The following is a 16,803-nucleotide window of genomic DNA, read 5'->3' as shown; positions in this document are numbered from 1 at the left end:
ATGATGCTATTCTGTTCTTCATTCACTTTATCATTTTAATAACTTTGTACGGGACTTAACTTTGCTTCTTTTCTGCTAGAGTTTTACCTTGTTCCTTTGCAGTTGCTCAGTTTCACATGAAATTAGTTCTCTTGTAACGTTACAAAAAGGTAGGATTCAGAAAAGCTGCAGACTTTTGTCTTCTGGTGTTTTGGGCAGTGTTCAAAAATATGAGAGCTTCCTTTCTGCAACCTCACAACTCTGTTACCCCATTTTTAACTGGACTTTTTCTTTCCTTTTTTTCTTTTCTATTCTGAGCAAGTTTCTCCTCAGTGTGGGGCTTTGTCCTGAGAGGGGCCTTTGGCTGGGGAAATCTGGTGGGTCATGAGACCTAAAGTACTCTAAGCCTTTTAGACTTTATTATAACTTTTGTGCTCATTCTTCTATCCTTTTTTGCATCCACATACCCTGAATTTGGCATATCTTGTCAATAGCTTGAAGACAGTAAATAATTATAGAAAAAATGTAATAAGCTCTAACTCCATTAAGTGACAATTAACTAAAGAATTCTAAGAAGATAATCAATAGCAATGGAAAACAATAATACCAATGGAAAATAACAACAGTGATTCAAGATTGTTTTACCTACATAAATAATTATTTTAAATAAGTTGCTCTTAAGTAACTTTCTATTTTCTCATTTGACAACAGATCAAGTCTATTTAATTTTGTTAGGGAATTGTATTACGATGAGAATAGCTTTTATCTAGGAAGAAGTTAATCTATGGACAGTGTCCAATAACAATTTAGAAATTCTGCTGACTGCATTCATAAGGGTCTCAAATATTGATGGAATATTTAAAATTGTGTCCCTCTTTCTATTCATTAGCTTAGGAATTTATTAAAAATTATATTATTGTATTTATTCTGTTTATGATAAACTCAAGAGCATTTGAGCATATAATTTCTTTTTTAAAGGAAGATAAATCTTTTAACATATGTGCCTGGGAATTTCTGATGACTAAAAGTACACACAATACCTGAAATATGCCGACTGAAAGTACTACTTTTCAAAATTAAAATTTGATATTTATTAAAAAACCACTGACCTAGCACAAAGAGTATGCTAGTATTTGTAGAAAGCTTAATATACTAAGGAAATAACTTAGCCATGTAATTACATATCATTAGCAAAGATCCTTACTTAGTTACTTTCAGGATATGATCAACAGTTTCCATAGATCCTTTAAACTACTTACTGGCACGAAGTTGAAAGTGCATTGATGGAGGGTTGTGACAGGCTGGCACTAAGTAATACAGAATACTCATTTATCTCAGTAAATCTCTCTGATAATGGTAAAGTAACTAACTAATAAATCTACCCCAATTGGTGGACGGGAACAAGCATGGTTCCCTTGATATTCTTATATTAGTTTCAAGGGCTTTTTTACTTATCAATATTGAATAGCATTTTATAAACAGAACCAACTTGGAGGAACGTGATTAATTTATAATGTGAACTGGGCTTATATAGAGTCCACCCTCAACTGAGCTCAAAAGTAGAAATTATCTAAAAAATCACTCATGCATGTTTTGTCTATGGAATGCACAGTGAGCATCTGTGTGTGTGTAGATATGCTAATATTTACATGTCAAACTACACTGACAGTTTTAAGTTATTATTAAAAAATGTTTGCAAATTTCTAGATATGCTTTCATAAAGGGGATAATCCAGAGACAGATAAATAATTTTGAATTGATGGCACAATATTTGCATAAGTATTTGAAAATAAATGTTAACATTCACAAAGATACTACTCTGCACCTAAGGAAAACAGTAAGTGTTTCTCTCCTGTATTTCATCAGATTACAGCAAAGACAACGTTTCATTAGTATGTGTTACATAGCTAGAATCTTGAGTCACTGCCATACTTTCTATGTTATTTCTTTGGGGAGGAAATTATTCATCCTTTATGTGTATACTCATGGATTCTCTTAAGAACAAAAGGTATTCATTTTAAAGCATAAAATTCATAGAAGTTTCAACAAACTCCCATTTTAAGAATCTCAAAAATGGGCCATGGGAGAGTATAATGAAATAGATTTTGTATTTTGTTGGTCTGTAGGCAGTTAGGAGACCTGGATTTGGGTAGAATAGTGTTCTATAATGAAGGAATGGTTGCAAGTTCAAGCCCCAGAAGGGCCGGTGAACTTCCCCTTTCTTGCTTGCTGTTGACTGCATGTTAAGTACATTAAAGGAACAGGGGTGGTCACCTGAGAAGTGTGACTATGGAGGAAGCAAGCCTGAACATCCCCTACCACTGAAAGACCATTCAAAAGGCCTCTCCCTTGTAGGAGAGGACAGGCTGCTTCACTCTGATGCTTAATTTGTAGGCTTTCATAGAAAAAGAAAAAAAGAAAGAATCTAATTTTAAAAACTGCAAGAAATGTGAAGTACAGGAATCCTAGGTAAAACTCAAGTCTGAGAAAAATGGCAAATGTTCTGTCAGAATGAGTCAATGCTTGCTAGCCATCCAGGAACTATGTGGTTCCCTTTCAGGTCCTCCCAGTTAAGGAGGTTGGCTTTTGTACTGTCATGGTGTTTCCCAGAGTATCCTTTTGGGGGCACTCAGGTACAGCTCTTGAGCCTCCTTTGCTTCCCACACCACTCCATAAATTCTAGCTTTTGTTACATCTCAGCCAAAATCACCTGGGGGACTCCCTCCACAGGCTTTTCCCTCAATCCCTCCTAGAGCCGAGGGCTCCCGATGAGGCTTCTGTTCACTGAGCTACTGCCGTGTACCAAACCACGGCACCGACACTTTGCTGCTCAGTTGATTCTCTGTTCACTCTGTGAAGTGACGGATGAGGCCTCGGAGCCACAAAGAAGTGCAATCCTTTGCTGACATCCACACGGGCAGAAAACACACAGGGCAGCATTAGAACTCAGGCTGAGACTCTCAAGACCACACTTTCCACAATGCCCAGCTACCTCTTTTTCTTATTCCCTTTTATTAAAAAAAATTCAGCCTGGCACAGTGGCTCATGCCTGTAATCCCAGTACTTTGGGAGGCTGAGGTGGGAGAATCATTTGAGACCAGGAGTTTGAGGCCAGCCTAGGCAACATAGCATGACCCCATTTCTAAAAAAATTTGTAAAAAAAAAAAACAATGACCTGGGCATGGTGGCATGAACCTGCAGTCCCCGCTACTTAGGGGGCTGAGGTGAGAGGATCATCTGAGTCTAGAAGTTCAAGGCTTCAGTGAGCTATGCTCACACCACTGCACTCTAGCTTGGGCAGCAGAGTGAGACTCTGTCTCAAAAAAAAAAAAAAAAAATTAGCTCACTATTCCTCTGTCATCTTTTAGAAATGAATGAAAAATAGTTTATTATAGAACTTCCTCTTTGGATTAAAAAAACTAAAATAACTATATAGAAGAATATCAGCTTATGATTTAGCCACTTCTCCTTGCTATGTGGAAAATGTCCTATTTTCTATATGCATTAGAATTTTTTTTTTTTTTCAAAAAAGAAGCAATCCTTAGATTGTCAGTAATCTTCATCTTCTTTTTTGTTTTTCATTTGCAGGTAGTTAGCCTGAGAGTGTCTGTGACAGTCTAAGTGGTGACCCCATGATACTGCTGTTTTTATTCTCTATTCTGTTGCTAGTAATGTATTCTTCATGCCTGGACATGTGTCAGCTACTGATGAAGTGAATTGGCTCGAGAAAGGGCTGGATCTTGTTATTTGCACAGAAAAAACTATAGGTGGCTGAAATCAAATGCAAAAAGGTAACATCAAATGACACATTAAAAAAAAAAAACCCAATAAACAAAAAAACAAAACAAGCAACAGACCATATCCAGAAGTACAATGCAAGAAGTTTTTTTCTTTTTTTCCCAGATATTTCAGGTGGCCCAATGCCAAAAAGCATCTCAATTTCTAGTGGTTGTGGAATCTTCTGGAAAAGAGATCAAAACCAATTGGCTTCCTTGTTTCCTCTCCATGTGTGACACAGAGCCGCACCCACTGGCAGGGGAAGGTTACAAAGCCTGTTTTCCTCACAAGGGTTCCTGCAGCTGATGTGACTTCAGAGACTCCTGCAGCCTGTGGAAACTAAGCACCCCTTCCTGATGGAGTGCACTGCAGACAGGAGGGCTGTCTGTGGCTGTGAATTATTTCACTCTTTGCTCTCGTCCCAGAGAAAAAGCTTTAGGTAGCACTGTTAGTCCGAAAATCCAAGAGGCTTGTCCCTCAGATAAATGAGCTGTGGCACATGTCATTGCCACCATCCTCCTTCCTGGCCTTTTTCTTTTTTCGAATTCGGTATTTTCACCTGTCTTCCTTCTGCTCATTCTCTAGAAGCTCTTCATCCAGTCCTGAAGTGACTGTGAGAGTTTGTAGGTGATTCTGAGGGAAGGGCGACATGTCATTTGTCTGGAAGTTTTGTGTAAGGCTATGGGGGTGGGGGCAGTGAAATGGGTTAGCTCCACGGAGCATTTAATGGCCTAATTAGAACTTGGCTGATCCAAAATATTTTCAAAAATCATCTTCTGGACTTTATTAGATGGTTTCATATTTATAAATATCTGAAATGGACAAGCCTCTAACACTGAGGAGGCCTTTTGGGGTGAAGGCCAAGAAGCTGCCTCAATGCCAAGGCACACCTGAGCACAGGTATGAACAGCCAGGTGCTCTGGATGTCCACCTGCATCCCCCCAAAGATCATCACAATGCACCCCTCAGGCCCGCACCAGAGGCTCAAGCTGCCCATCATTCTGATCACCCAAACTCCCAGTCCCAAATGGGTCCATACGTTCCCTAATATCAGCCAATTTCCACGTATCCCTTCTCTCCTAAGCCCTTTTCCTGAGTCCCCTGAAATCCTGTTCCATGATAAACTAACTCCCCTGTATAAGCAGCCTTTTGAAAGGTTTCCCTGTCCACACTGACTTAACTGACATGGATTCACCTCCCTTGCAGCCTTTGTAAGTGAAGGCTGTTTTTCATTTCATGTTCACATCCTTCAAGGCCAGAGGTGAAGCGGATTGTCTCTTGGCTCCTTAACGATGCCCCTAAACGCTTGGTCTTCCTCTCCCTTGAAAAACCCACCACTCCTCTGAGACCCATGCTTCACCCTCACCTCCTCACCGCTGCCCTCTGATCTCCTGGACGCAGGCGCTCACTCTTGGGAGACTGTAGCTTCAGGCTGTTCTCACCTCTGCTCCGATTCCTGTCATCACTCTGGGGACTTGCACTCCTGTATGAATAAGCCACCATCAACCTATTCTTTGTGTTTTCTTCTCATCCTGCCGACCTCTTTATCTGATGGCAAAATCCCAGGCCTGGAAAATCCCAGGCGTGCACCGCTACAGCTGAACACAATGGCACGACGGCTTTCTCTTAAACAACTGGCCACAAACTTCAAATGCACATTTACAACTTCCTCAAGATTGCATTGTGTTTCTCTAGTGACATGTTTTCTCTTCTCTCTTCCCCCTAACCCACCAAAAAAGGATGAAATGAGATAGTTACAAAAGCATAGGAGACAGAAGTTTTTATATAGTGAAGGTAAGAAATAGCTTTATAAATGTTAGTTACGATAATTAGTAGAATTAAGATAATAAGTGAAGTCGTTATAGAAGAAGAGAATGAATTTACTACTTTTATTTGGAGTTGCACCGATTTTTTGGTTGCTAAGACCAATGTAGGTAGGACCCTCCTCTCTCCAGCCATTCACTGGATGACATGCTTTACATTTCACTGAGAAGAGAGGAACCATGGCTGATGTTCTGATGTGCTCAACAGATCAGGAAGACAGAGCAGTGAAAAATGACATCTGCCTTCATAGGGCCTTCATCTCCATCTCTCCTCTTTGCATCCCGGAAACTGCAAACACACCTGCACCTGCACCCACCCGCTCCAGCCCCTCTCACAACACAAAAAGCAGCCTTCCTCATGTCAGGGGCCGATTCCTCCATCTATGCTGGACCTGGGCCCTTCTTGCCTTCCAAAGTTACTTCCCTTCTTTAGTTCTCTGATCTCCCTCTCAAATCACCAAGAAATTCATCTCTGTGGAATCCTACCTCTGAGTAGTATACAAATTCTGGCACCTCAATCTTTACATGTATAATATGGTTTTCTCTAAGTAGAATATGGAGATTTCTTTTTCACTCCTCTATCCCTATAACCTAGGATGGTACATAGCACATAGTAGGTGCTCAGTAAGTATCAGCTGAGGGAAAGAAGGAAGTGTGTCTGTCTGTGTGTGTGTGTGTGAATGTTTTAGGAAACAGAGATCAATATTGCTGTGATATACCACATTACCATAACTAACCCTAGTAATATTAATTTTGATGATGACTCAATTAAATTTCGAGGAGAATGCAAAGTGATCTAACTTTTATAAAACACATCTGAGGAGATGATTACTATTGGCTTTTTTCCATACTAATTACCCTCTGACTCTAAAACAAATGTGGAAACAATCTGCCAATATTCGTACAAGTTAGAAGACAAGGCTCCATTATCTGAACAGAAATGTCAGGCTAGCAACTAGTGATTGTTGCCTTAAAAAGTCTTTAGGCTTTCACTGGAAAATGGCTGTGAGATCCGGGTGTCTTCAACAGTAGCTGTGTTTCAGAGAGTCAGTTATCAATTTTTACCTGCAGTGCGGGATAACTGATTTTGCTTACATTTGAATACACATTTATGCCTGCTATTCTGGAAACTTGCAATATGAAACAATGAAAGAGGTGTACTGTAATTTGCTAACTCAAGGATGTGGAAGTGATTCCAGGTTCTTATCCTCTCTAAACTAATCCTTTTGCCTTGATTCTCATATTGGAAATGGGCAGTTGCATTTTGCCACATACAGACACCAAACAAAAACACATGAACCAAAAACTCATTGATGAAAGTGAGCTGCCGCGTCTCCATTTGCAGATTTCCTGGTCAAAGTTGGCACAGACAATCTTTAGGCGTAAAAATAAATAACACTGGAAGTCAGGTCAACCAACCTTTTGCTAACTCTTTAGGGTATTTTAAAGATAACTTGACATCTAGATTTAACATAGTAATACAGAGTTTGTAGTTTCACACAGGGATCAAGAAATGTATTTTTAAGCAGTCAAAACGACATATATGTGTACATATATATAATATTTAGCACCCTGAATTATTTACTTAGCACATCTATTTAAATTATGACATGCCTCACTGAGCACAACACAGCACTTGAATAATCACTTTAAACGGCCACCCTTTGTATAGACGTCACACGTTCACATCCGTGTACAAAGAGGCTGCCATGAAATACAGATAACAAACACACAGTACAAAAACCTGGTGAAAAGAGCTCACACATCCACCCGCAGACAGCAACTCAGGAATGTCTGTGACCATCGACCCCTCAGGCAAAATTCATCTCTGCATTTATTTGTTTGCTCATCTGCCATGATACAGTGCCTGCTTCCTGCTTGAGTGTTGAGATGAAATGCACTGGCAGATAGCAGATGTAGCAATTAATAACCTGTCAGGTCTGATGGATAGAAGAGGAGAAAAGCGTCCTCACACATATCTCCGGCATGGTTTTCTTCCCCATTTCAGGGCGCCTAGGGTCAGGAGACATACCTGGCCTCCCTGGGGACCCCAAACTGTCTCATTAGCGTCTATATTTCATGACAGTCTGACGCAGCCTTTGAGATGCTAACTCACCTGCTCTTCTCCCAGAATCCTGAAGTGATGGAGCTCTTTAATCAAGGAGTTGGGACAGCCAGCTGTTGGAAAGAAGAATTAATCACAAAAATGTCATTTTCACTCTGTGTGGTTATACATTCTTACATACAGTTACGACTGTCCACGGCCAGCGTTGCCTTTTGGGAGGACGCAGATGTGCACCTGAAAAACACACATCTAACCAACCACAAAAAAGGCCAAACCCTCCAAAGAGCTATGGCCACGCCTGGCCTCCAACCACACCTCTTTAGAAAACAGTTGCTCGTGACTGGCCAGGGCTTCTCTCCCTTCTGATTATGATCTGGCCTTAGGATATCACGCCACTCTGGTTCTTAGAAACATGTCCAGAATGTCACTTGTTCCTCATGTACAGCCAGGACTCCATGGGGCCAGAGTGGGGGAGTTGGTGACCGCAGGCTCTGACTTATTCGTCATGTCCTGCTTGCTCACTCTCAAGGCCAGGGACCTGCTCAGCGAGAGGTAGGAACAAAGGCAGGGCAGCCAGATGTTCGCTCTTCGAAGGGCTCAGCTGGGGGTTAGTACCTTGCCTGGTTTTGCCAAGAGGCTTTGTGAAGACCTGTGAGATCCTGTGTTTGAGTGTGGAAAGGGCATCTCACAGAAGGACCAAGAGAGAAGCCCCAGCAGTCCTGCTGCCCGCACTTCCTTGTGCCACCCAGTCAATCCAAGCCTCTTTAGGCTTTCACAGTTTCCTTCTTCAGTCGTAAAATAAAGCAAGTAAATAGGTAAATTATATATGTGTATGTGTATGTATATATATATATATGGGAACATATAATTAAAATATAAAATATGTATAAAATATAATTATATTTAATGTATAGATACGTAAAATGTATGCCAATGTACAGATATATAAAATTTTGGCCAGTGTATGCTTAATATCATTTAATTAGATAATGATAACTCATATCTATACATTAAATATTATAAGTTTTATACATATATAACTCATAAAAATTATATATAAATATATAATTTTATATAATTATAAAATTAATATAAATATTGGCCTTGTATACATAAATTATATATAAATATATAATTTTATATAATTATATAATTAAATATTGGCCTAAATATATATATTTACAATAAAACAACATATATAATATATATTCTATGTAAAATAAAATACAGTTGACCCTTGAACAACATGGGTGTGAACTTTGTGGGTCCACTGATACACAGATTTTTCTTCTGCCTCTGCTACCCCTGAGACAGCAGGACCAACCCTTCTCCCTCCTCCTCCTCAGCCACTCGCTGTGAAGATAATGCAGGTGAAAACCTTTATGATGATCCACTTTCACTTGATGGATAGTTAATACATTTTCTCTTCCTTATGATTTTCTTAATAACATTTTCTTTTCTCTATTCACTTTAAGAAATATAATATTTTATATAATCTATAAAACATGTGTTCACAGACTATTTATGCTATAGGTAGGGCCTCTAGTCGACAGTAGGCTATTAGTAGTTAATTTCTGGGGGAGTCAAACGTTCCACATAGTTTTTTTTGACTTAGGGATGTCGGTGTTCCTAAGCCTCCATTGTTTGAGGGCCAAATGTATAGATACATAAAATTCAGACCAGTATATGCTTAATAGTAGGTAAAATGCGTTGCATCCCTGTCTTTTCAATAGAACTATTCCTTGATATTAGGTTGTAGTCCTTTATGTTATTATTTTTTTGAGTCAGGGTCTTACTCCAGGCTGGGGTGCAGTGTGTAATCATGGCTCACTGCAGCCTTGACCTCCTGGCTGAAGGTAGCCTCCTGCTTCAGCTTCCCGAGTAGCTGGGACTACAGGTGTGTGCACCACCATGCCTGGCTAAGTTGTTTTTTTTCCTAATTTTTTGTAGAGATAGGTTCTCACTATGCTGTCCACGCTGGTCTCCAACTCCTGGGCTCAAGTGACCCTCCCATTTCAGCCTCCCAAAGTGTTGGGATTACAGGAGTGAGCCACTCTGACAGGTTCAGTTATCTTATTCTCTCTGGAAACAAAATTGATATAAAAACCTGTTTCGTTGAGATAAGACCTATGGAATACATAGTCTGTTTAACTTCCTATTAAAGAAACTGGATTGCATGCAGAACATATGAACTAAATTATGGAGCCATTTCTCATATTCCTCAGCATTGTGATGTGAGAGTGGTCAGAGGCCCTGAGAGCGTTTATCTGGGGAAGGGCAGGCTGAAGAATGGGAAAACCCGTATTCACACAGGTGAACGTGCCCATTGCAATAAAGATCGATTTGTGCATTGTTTTACAGAGTAGGATTTAACCAACAAAAAATGGAGTAAATTGCCTTATAAGCTAGTAACTGGAGATTCTTCAACACAGGCTAAATGAATACTTGCACAAGATACTTTAGAGAGGAATTTTACTGGGTATGATGATGAATTTGTGTGCCTACTTGATTGGGCTAAGGGGTGCCCAGCTAGCTGATAACATGTTATTACTGTGTGTGTGTGTGTGTGTGTGTGAGAGAGTGTTTCTGGGAGAGACTGAAACACTAAATCAATGGACCAATCCACTTAACTCAATGGACCAGGAAGACCCACTCTCAGCAATGTTGGCAGGCACCATCCCATCCACTGAGGGCACTTTGAGCATGACAGCCTGCACAGAACAAGGGGGCAGAGAACAGCAAATTATCTTTCTCTTCTGGAGTCTCAGACATCAGATTTCCTGTTCTCAGGCCTTTTGACTCGAAGACTTACAAGATCCCCAAAACCACCGCCCCTAGTTCTCAGGCCTTCATACTCTGAATGAATTAGACCAAAGGCTTTCCTGATTCTCCGGCTTTCAGAGACTGCAGGACTGCTTGACCTCCATAATTGTGTGAGCCGTTCCCCTAGGAAATGTCCTCCTGTCTCTTTCTCTATAGATCCTATAGAAATCCTATATTTCATACTTTGAGAAAGTGCTTCATAAATGTTTACTGAGTAGCACAAAAGATTATAAAAATGTGAACAAAATTTAAATACAAATGTAAACAGGTGATATCGCCGAGAAAATAAATAGAAATTTCGAGGTGAATATTTTAGTAGAAAACATAATACATTAGTCGCCACAGGCTCATCTGGTACTGTAGAGGAGGAAAGCTAGATCCTTCAAGTGAGACACAGATGCTTGAGCCCAGTGCTTCTCCAATGAGAGGCCCCCGAGGCTTGCAGGCTGGAGATTCTTTTTGAGAAGGTGTTCATTTTGGGGCTGCTACTCGGATGATTATCTAAACAATAGTAAAAGTATATTCTGGATCATCTGATTGGCTTCCATTTAGCCAAAAACTGCTATGAAATTCAGCATCAGCCAGGCGTGTTGGATTCTGCCTGTAATCCCAGCACTTTGGAAGTCCAAGTCTGGTGGATCATGAGGTCAGGAATTTGAGACCAGTCTGGTCAACACAGTTAAACCTTGTCTTTACTAAAAATACAAAAAAAAATTAGCCAGCTGTGGTGGTGTCCACCTGTAATCCCAGCTACTTGGGAGGCTGAGGCAGGAGAATCGTGTGAAATCAGGAGGCAGAGTTGCAGTGAGCTGAGGTCACACCATTGCACTCCAGCCTGGGCGACAGTCTGGAGTGCAATACTCAGTGTAAAAAAAAAAAAAAAAAAAAAAAGAAAGAAAGAAAGAAAAGAAATTCAGCCTCATGTCAGTTCCTGTGCTTTTGATCTCTTTGGGAATAAGTCCTCATAGTTTAGTTTGCTGAAATGAATGAGAAAAGAGTGGACAGAATACAATGGAGGGTTCCCCCGCCAGTGACGTCCCATGGTCTCTATGGTCTGGGGCCAAGTGTCCCAGGGGTTGACTTACAGGAGAAGTGGTGGGGGAAGGGAAGCAGCCTGCAGCTTAAGGTCCTAGCCACACTGAGATGGAACGTATCTGGACCAATCCATCAGGGGCCTGTTCGGATCTCAAGCCTCGCTTTAGTGTCAGTAAAGTGACAGCTGCTGCCATTGCTGCCATGTTAAGGTGATAGAGTCCATCAGAATATTTTGGTCTTGTACTTTCCGTTGTACTTAATTGACATGTTTTTATTTGGGCCTTTCAGTTGTATAAGCATAAAGTGTTTACAACTTGGTTTACATCTAGATGCATTTACGACATATTGTCTTAAAAATAATTTCATTCAACCTTGGGTGTTTCAGAGAATGTTTTGTTTCTTTCCAAGTGGTATTTTATGTCACTCAAACTTGAGAAAAATGGCTTTGACTTATTTTAATTCTGGGTAAAATAAGAAACAAAATTTTAAATTAGCTTATCTTCAGAATTTGTATTCTGGCAGTCTCCTAAGATGCAAGTGAAAAGGCCGATGGTGATGGTAGCTCATATATAAACATCTTCAACAGAAGACTGGATGATTACTTGAAACACCTGGTGGGTTCAGACCACCACCACAGCAAAAACAGGACTAGAGACAGCACAGAGTTAGATGGGAACAGCTGGAAGGGGTCAAGATATTTAAGAAGACCTCAGAAGGCTATCTGCAAACATGCTCATCACAGGAACATCAGTGTGGGGAAATGGCCAGATATAAACTCAGTGTGCTAAGATGAAGCTTAAAAATAACAAAACTAGAACTGCAAGACGGGCACACAGAATGCATTCGTGTAGAAAGACAGGAAGAAGTTAGTGGAGGGGGTGGAGGTGGCAGGGAGGAGAAAAATGGGCCTGACGAATAAAAACCACAGTACTACTTCCGGATTTAGAGTTAAAGATAGCACATCCAATCTTCCCATGCCCTTGTGCATCACCTCCCTCACTAATGGGTTCTTTTGCATCCATTTTTGGTAAATCCGAATTGACTCTTAATGACCGCACATCACTTTATGTAATGAGTATTCCTTACGTAATAAGTGAGTAAGTGCTCACATGATTTTTTTCTTTGGGTGGCTGAGGGATAAAACTGGTATAAAGCTCACTGCTTTTCAACATTTGAGATTCAATCTTTCCTCATTCTGAACTCTTTATCATATCTCAGAGATTCCTGGCAGCATCTCTGAAACATAATAGAAGTGTTTGGACATCTATTGGCACTTAAAGTATTTGTATACGCCATATTCTGTCTTCACTTTACTTTCTTTTCTTTTCTTTTCTTTTTTTTTTTTTTGAGACAGTTTGGCTGTTGTTACTCAGGCTGGAGTGCACTGGCACGATCTCAGCTCACTGCAACCTCCACCTCCTGGGTTCAAGCGATTCTCCTGCCTCAGCCTCCCAAGTAGCTGACTACAAGCATGTGCCACCACACTGGCTAATTTTTTGTATCTTTAGTAGAGATGGGGTTTCACCATGTTGGCCAGGGTGGTCTTGAACTCCTGACCTAGTAATCGGCCTGTCTCAGCCTCCCAAAGTGCTGGGATTACAGATGTGAGCCACTGCGCCAGGCCCTCGAGTAGTGTTTTTACATATTGACACTGTGTTACCTTTGTCGACAACAGCCTGCTCTTCTCTCACTATCTTTTCCTGTCCTGGACTCCACTTTTGAAGCCCATTCTGCTATCCTCAGCAATTTAAATGAGAATTTCACTTTGTTCCGGGCTATCCTGATGCCGTGCTCACAGGTTTGTGCTTTTCTGATGCGTTTTTCCTCTGGTTATGAAACCCTTCCCTCATCTCTTACATATGTTTTCTAAAAATCTGAGCTCAGTGGTGTTCGATGAATACTAGCTTTTTGGTATTAAAAATGAATAAGACAGTTTGTTAAAAAGCATATGAAGACAGGATTGAATCTTTTTTTAACGGATAACTTCAAAACTGGGCCCTTTATTTCAATTAGTATTTGTAATCAACATTTACTTTCATTCTGTTGCTACATGATAAAGGTCATTTTATCATCTAACTGATGATTTCATTGAGAATGAATGATAGCCTCAGTGAAAATGCATCACACAGCTGTAGAGCATTTCCACAAAGTCACTGACAGCTACTAAAAAAAAAAGCAACCCAAAGCAAAACAAAACAAAACCTTTAAGAGATTAAGTGAGCCACAATGTTTTCAGAAAGTTTTTGCTGAATTTCCTCAACAATCATGCTGTAAAGTAGGGAAAACTCATTTGGAGAATATATTCCATTGAGAAGCATTAAAAACCACATGAGTCTTCAATCACTATTTTTTCTTTTAATTTCCCTGCAAATCATCACAGGAGCAATTGTGATATCCTTTGGGTTCAATGGAAAATCGTGAGCACCCAGGCTTGGGATAGAAATGGAAATGGATTTCAGCTCTCTGATGTGCTCCTGGCACTGGCCACATGACACAAATAATCTGCAATTTGCAGATTGCTGCTGTTTGGTGCGAAACGCTTTGAGGATTAATTTCTCTCTGGGCTATAGCTTAGAATCCCTAATGCAGGCTTGACAATAATGGTAACCTTCTATTTCCCCCTAAGTTCAACTTAGAAAAGGAAACCGACTAGCGATGAAATGGCATCAGAAATAAATGATGATTCAATGTGATCAAAGACAATGCAGCAAGACGGAACAAGGACCTCTGAGCACAGGCCAGAGAGCGGGGCCACGTCTGCAGGTTGGGCTGCAGTGGTGAAGGAATCTGATGGGTTCCTCACTACTCCAGCTAAGCCAGGTTGATTAGGGTTGCTGTACGCTTTGCTGAAGTAGCCATTTCTGAATTAGTCTAAGAGCCAGGCGTTAATAGGATCCATGGAAAATTTACTAAGCGATCTTGACGGAGCAATTGCGTTCAGACAGCAGTAGGACTCCATATGATCAAGTTCAAAGCATCATCACTTTAATAAATAAAGCCAAGCTTATTTTAATCATTTCTCTCTGCTGATGGGTTCTTATTTATGTATACAAAGGATTATTCATGCATTCTTTCTCAGTAGCCAATACTTGCTGAGTCTCCAGATATCCTAAGCCAGTTAAAGGGAATCCTGAAGATATTCACCTTCCACCTCACAATGTACTTACAGGTATACACACCGGAGAGAAACTTACATGGTTACACAAGGAGACACGTAATAGAATATTTACTGCAACACTTTTTTGTAATAACAGCAACAACAAAAGGACCCATCTGAAATGACCATCAACAGCAGAAAAGACAAAAGCATTCCACAAATAGCCAAGGTGTGCCCACTTTGTGCCAGGCACTATTAGGGCACTTGGGTTACATCCGAGAAAAAATTAAAATAGAGAAAAATGGGGGCTTGCATTCTAAAGGGGTGAGAGACAATAAAAATCAACTAATAAGTAGCTAAATGATGTAACATTTTAGACGGTCATCAGCGCTGTGTGGAAAAGAGAAAATACAACAGTATAAAGGGCAGGGTTGGCTAATGTAGTTAGGAGTTCATTTCTTATGGAGACCATGACATGGAAGCAAAGGTTTTTAGGAAGTGAGTTAATATGGGTTTGCTACAGCGAAATGTGTCAAAACAGATAAATCTCGAAATCATAAAGTGGAGAAAAAAGTTGCAATCGTTTATGCACACTGCAATGTCATTTACAGAAAGTTTGGAGAATCTACTAAACAATGTTGATACATACAAGTATACTAAGAATATAAAATAATGCATACAAATAGTCAACATCACTGCAGTATATATCAAATTCAGGGGGAGGGCAAAGAGGAACAGGACTGTGGAAGGGGCGGTGCTGTTCAAATCTGTCTCTAAACTGTATTACAATAATTGTTAAAAATAAAAGTTAACACTTCTATGACACTTAGTAGGAACAAAACACTCTTCACAGCGTTTTGTCTGTAATCCATTTAATCCTTCCAACAACCCTATAAGGCAGGTACTGTTTTTATCCCCATTTCAAAGATGGTGAAATCGAGGCAGAAAAAGAACTAAACTAATGAAGTTATCAAAGCTGAGTAGTGTGTACATGGACATTGATTATGCTATTTTAAATATCTAACTGTACGTCTGGAACTTTTTATAATGAAAACTCTAGATGAAAACTTTAAAGTATTGTACATCTAAAAATAATCTTGGGAAAGACTGAATAAAATTCAATAATGTATAGACTGGAGTTTATGAGCATGAATGTAGTTTGGGGAAGGAAAACCTTCCAATAGAACCACTAATCAGTAGGCATAACTTATCTGAGAAGGATAGCATGAGACTTTGTGGATTTTGAAGCTTTCGGAATGAGCTGAAAGAAGCCATGAAACATCATTTATTCAATTTCTTACTTGTAGATGAGGCAGTTACCACCCAAGGAGCATGCAAAGTGTCTTTCAGGAGCTCAACAGAGTGTGTATGAAGCTCGGATAGCTGTGATTTCACAATTTATATCAAAATTGATGCAGATTGGTATTTTCTGGTTTGTCACAGCTGCTATAGTAATCCAAACGTCCATGCTGGGTCATCTCTAGTGACTATGAGATGATCTATCTTCCAATGAGGTGCCGGGAAACAATCAGTCTAGTCGATAATGAGACACAATCAGAAATCATTTCACAACTAATAATAAATATTATCCTTATTGGCAGGAGGTGAATTCCAAGCAAATACTCATTGATTCTTTATCAAACAACTCTTCAGTGTATATCTACTACGCATAAGGCCAGGGGCCTTAAAGAAATCATAAACAAATCAGGCAGGGATTCTGCCTTCCTGGAGCTTGCAGAAGAAACAAGACACACAATAAACCAAGTAGATGGAGAAAGAGCCAAGTGAGAAGAGAGCACTCAAAAAGGTATAAAAAAGTAAAAAAAAAAAAAAAAAAAACAAGAAGAGGAGGAGGAGGAGAACGCTTGGAATCAAAGAGGCCAAATCCTGGAGTATCTGAGAAAGCCAAGCAGCTACTTGGCTGCAGGTGAGAATTGAAAGCACCTGCATACACACAGCCTACCTACTGGGGCTGAGAACTGAGACCACTGAGACCTAATTATTTGATCCAGGAAAATCCTGCCCTGGAAGACAAACTTGTAGAGCAATAAATAACTTCAGTGTTAGTGTCAAGAAACTCCTGCAAATAATTTAACCAGACAGTTTGCTCATGTGAATAGCCATCTCTCTTAACAGGAGAACAGACGGTTCATCTGGGCAATAGCTCTTGTATAAGACAACAGTTTCCTGATGAAGGCTTCCTT

General features: G+C 40.0%; 1 protein-coding gene across 3 annotated transcripts in view; it reads right to left on the bottom strand.

Moving 5' to 3' along the window:
- The window catches only part of PRKN (parkin RBR E3 ubiquitin protein ligase), a 1,407,348-nt gene that overhangs the window by 215,503 nt on the left and 1,175,042 nt on the right, over window positions 1–16,803 (bottom strand). For all 3 annotated transcript variants that reach the window (XM_032253244.1, XM_032253242.1, XM_032253243.1), the window contains exon 8: window positions 7,696–7,757. In XM_032253244.1, coding sequence (XP_032109135.1) covers window positions 7,696–7,757 — 62 coding nt within the window. The remainder of the gene's footprint in view (window positions 1–7,695; window positions 7,758–16,803) is intronic.

The sequence above is a fragment of the Sapajus apella genome, unplaced genomic scaffold, assembly GCF_009761245.1.
Source record: "Sapajus apella isolate SASKATOON/1434 unplaced genomic scaffold, GSC_monkey_1.0 scaffold82, whole genome shotgun sequence".
NCBI lineage: Eukaryota > Metazoa > Chordata > Mammalia > Primates > Cebidae > Sapajus > Sapajus apella.
Note: the sequence above shows the minus strand (reverse complement) of the source record. Positions and strands in the feature narration are given on the sequence as shown.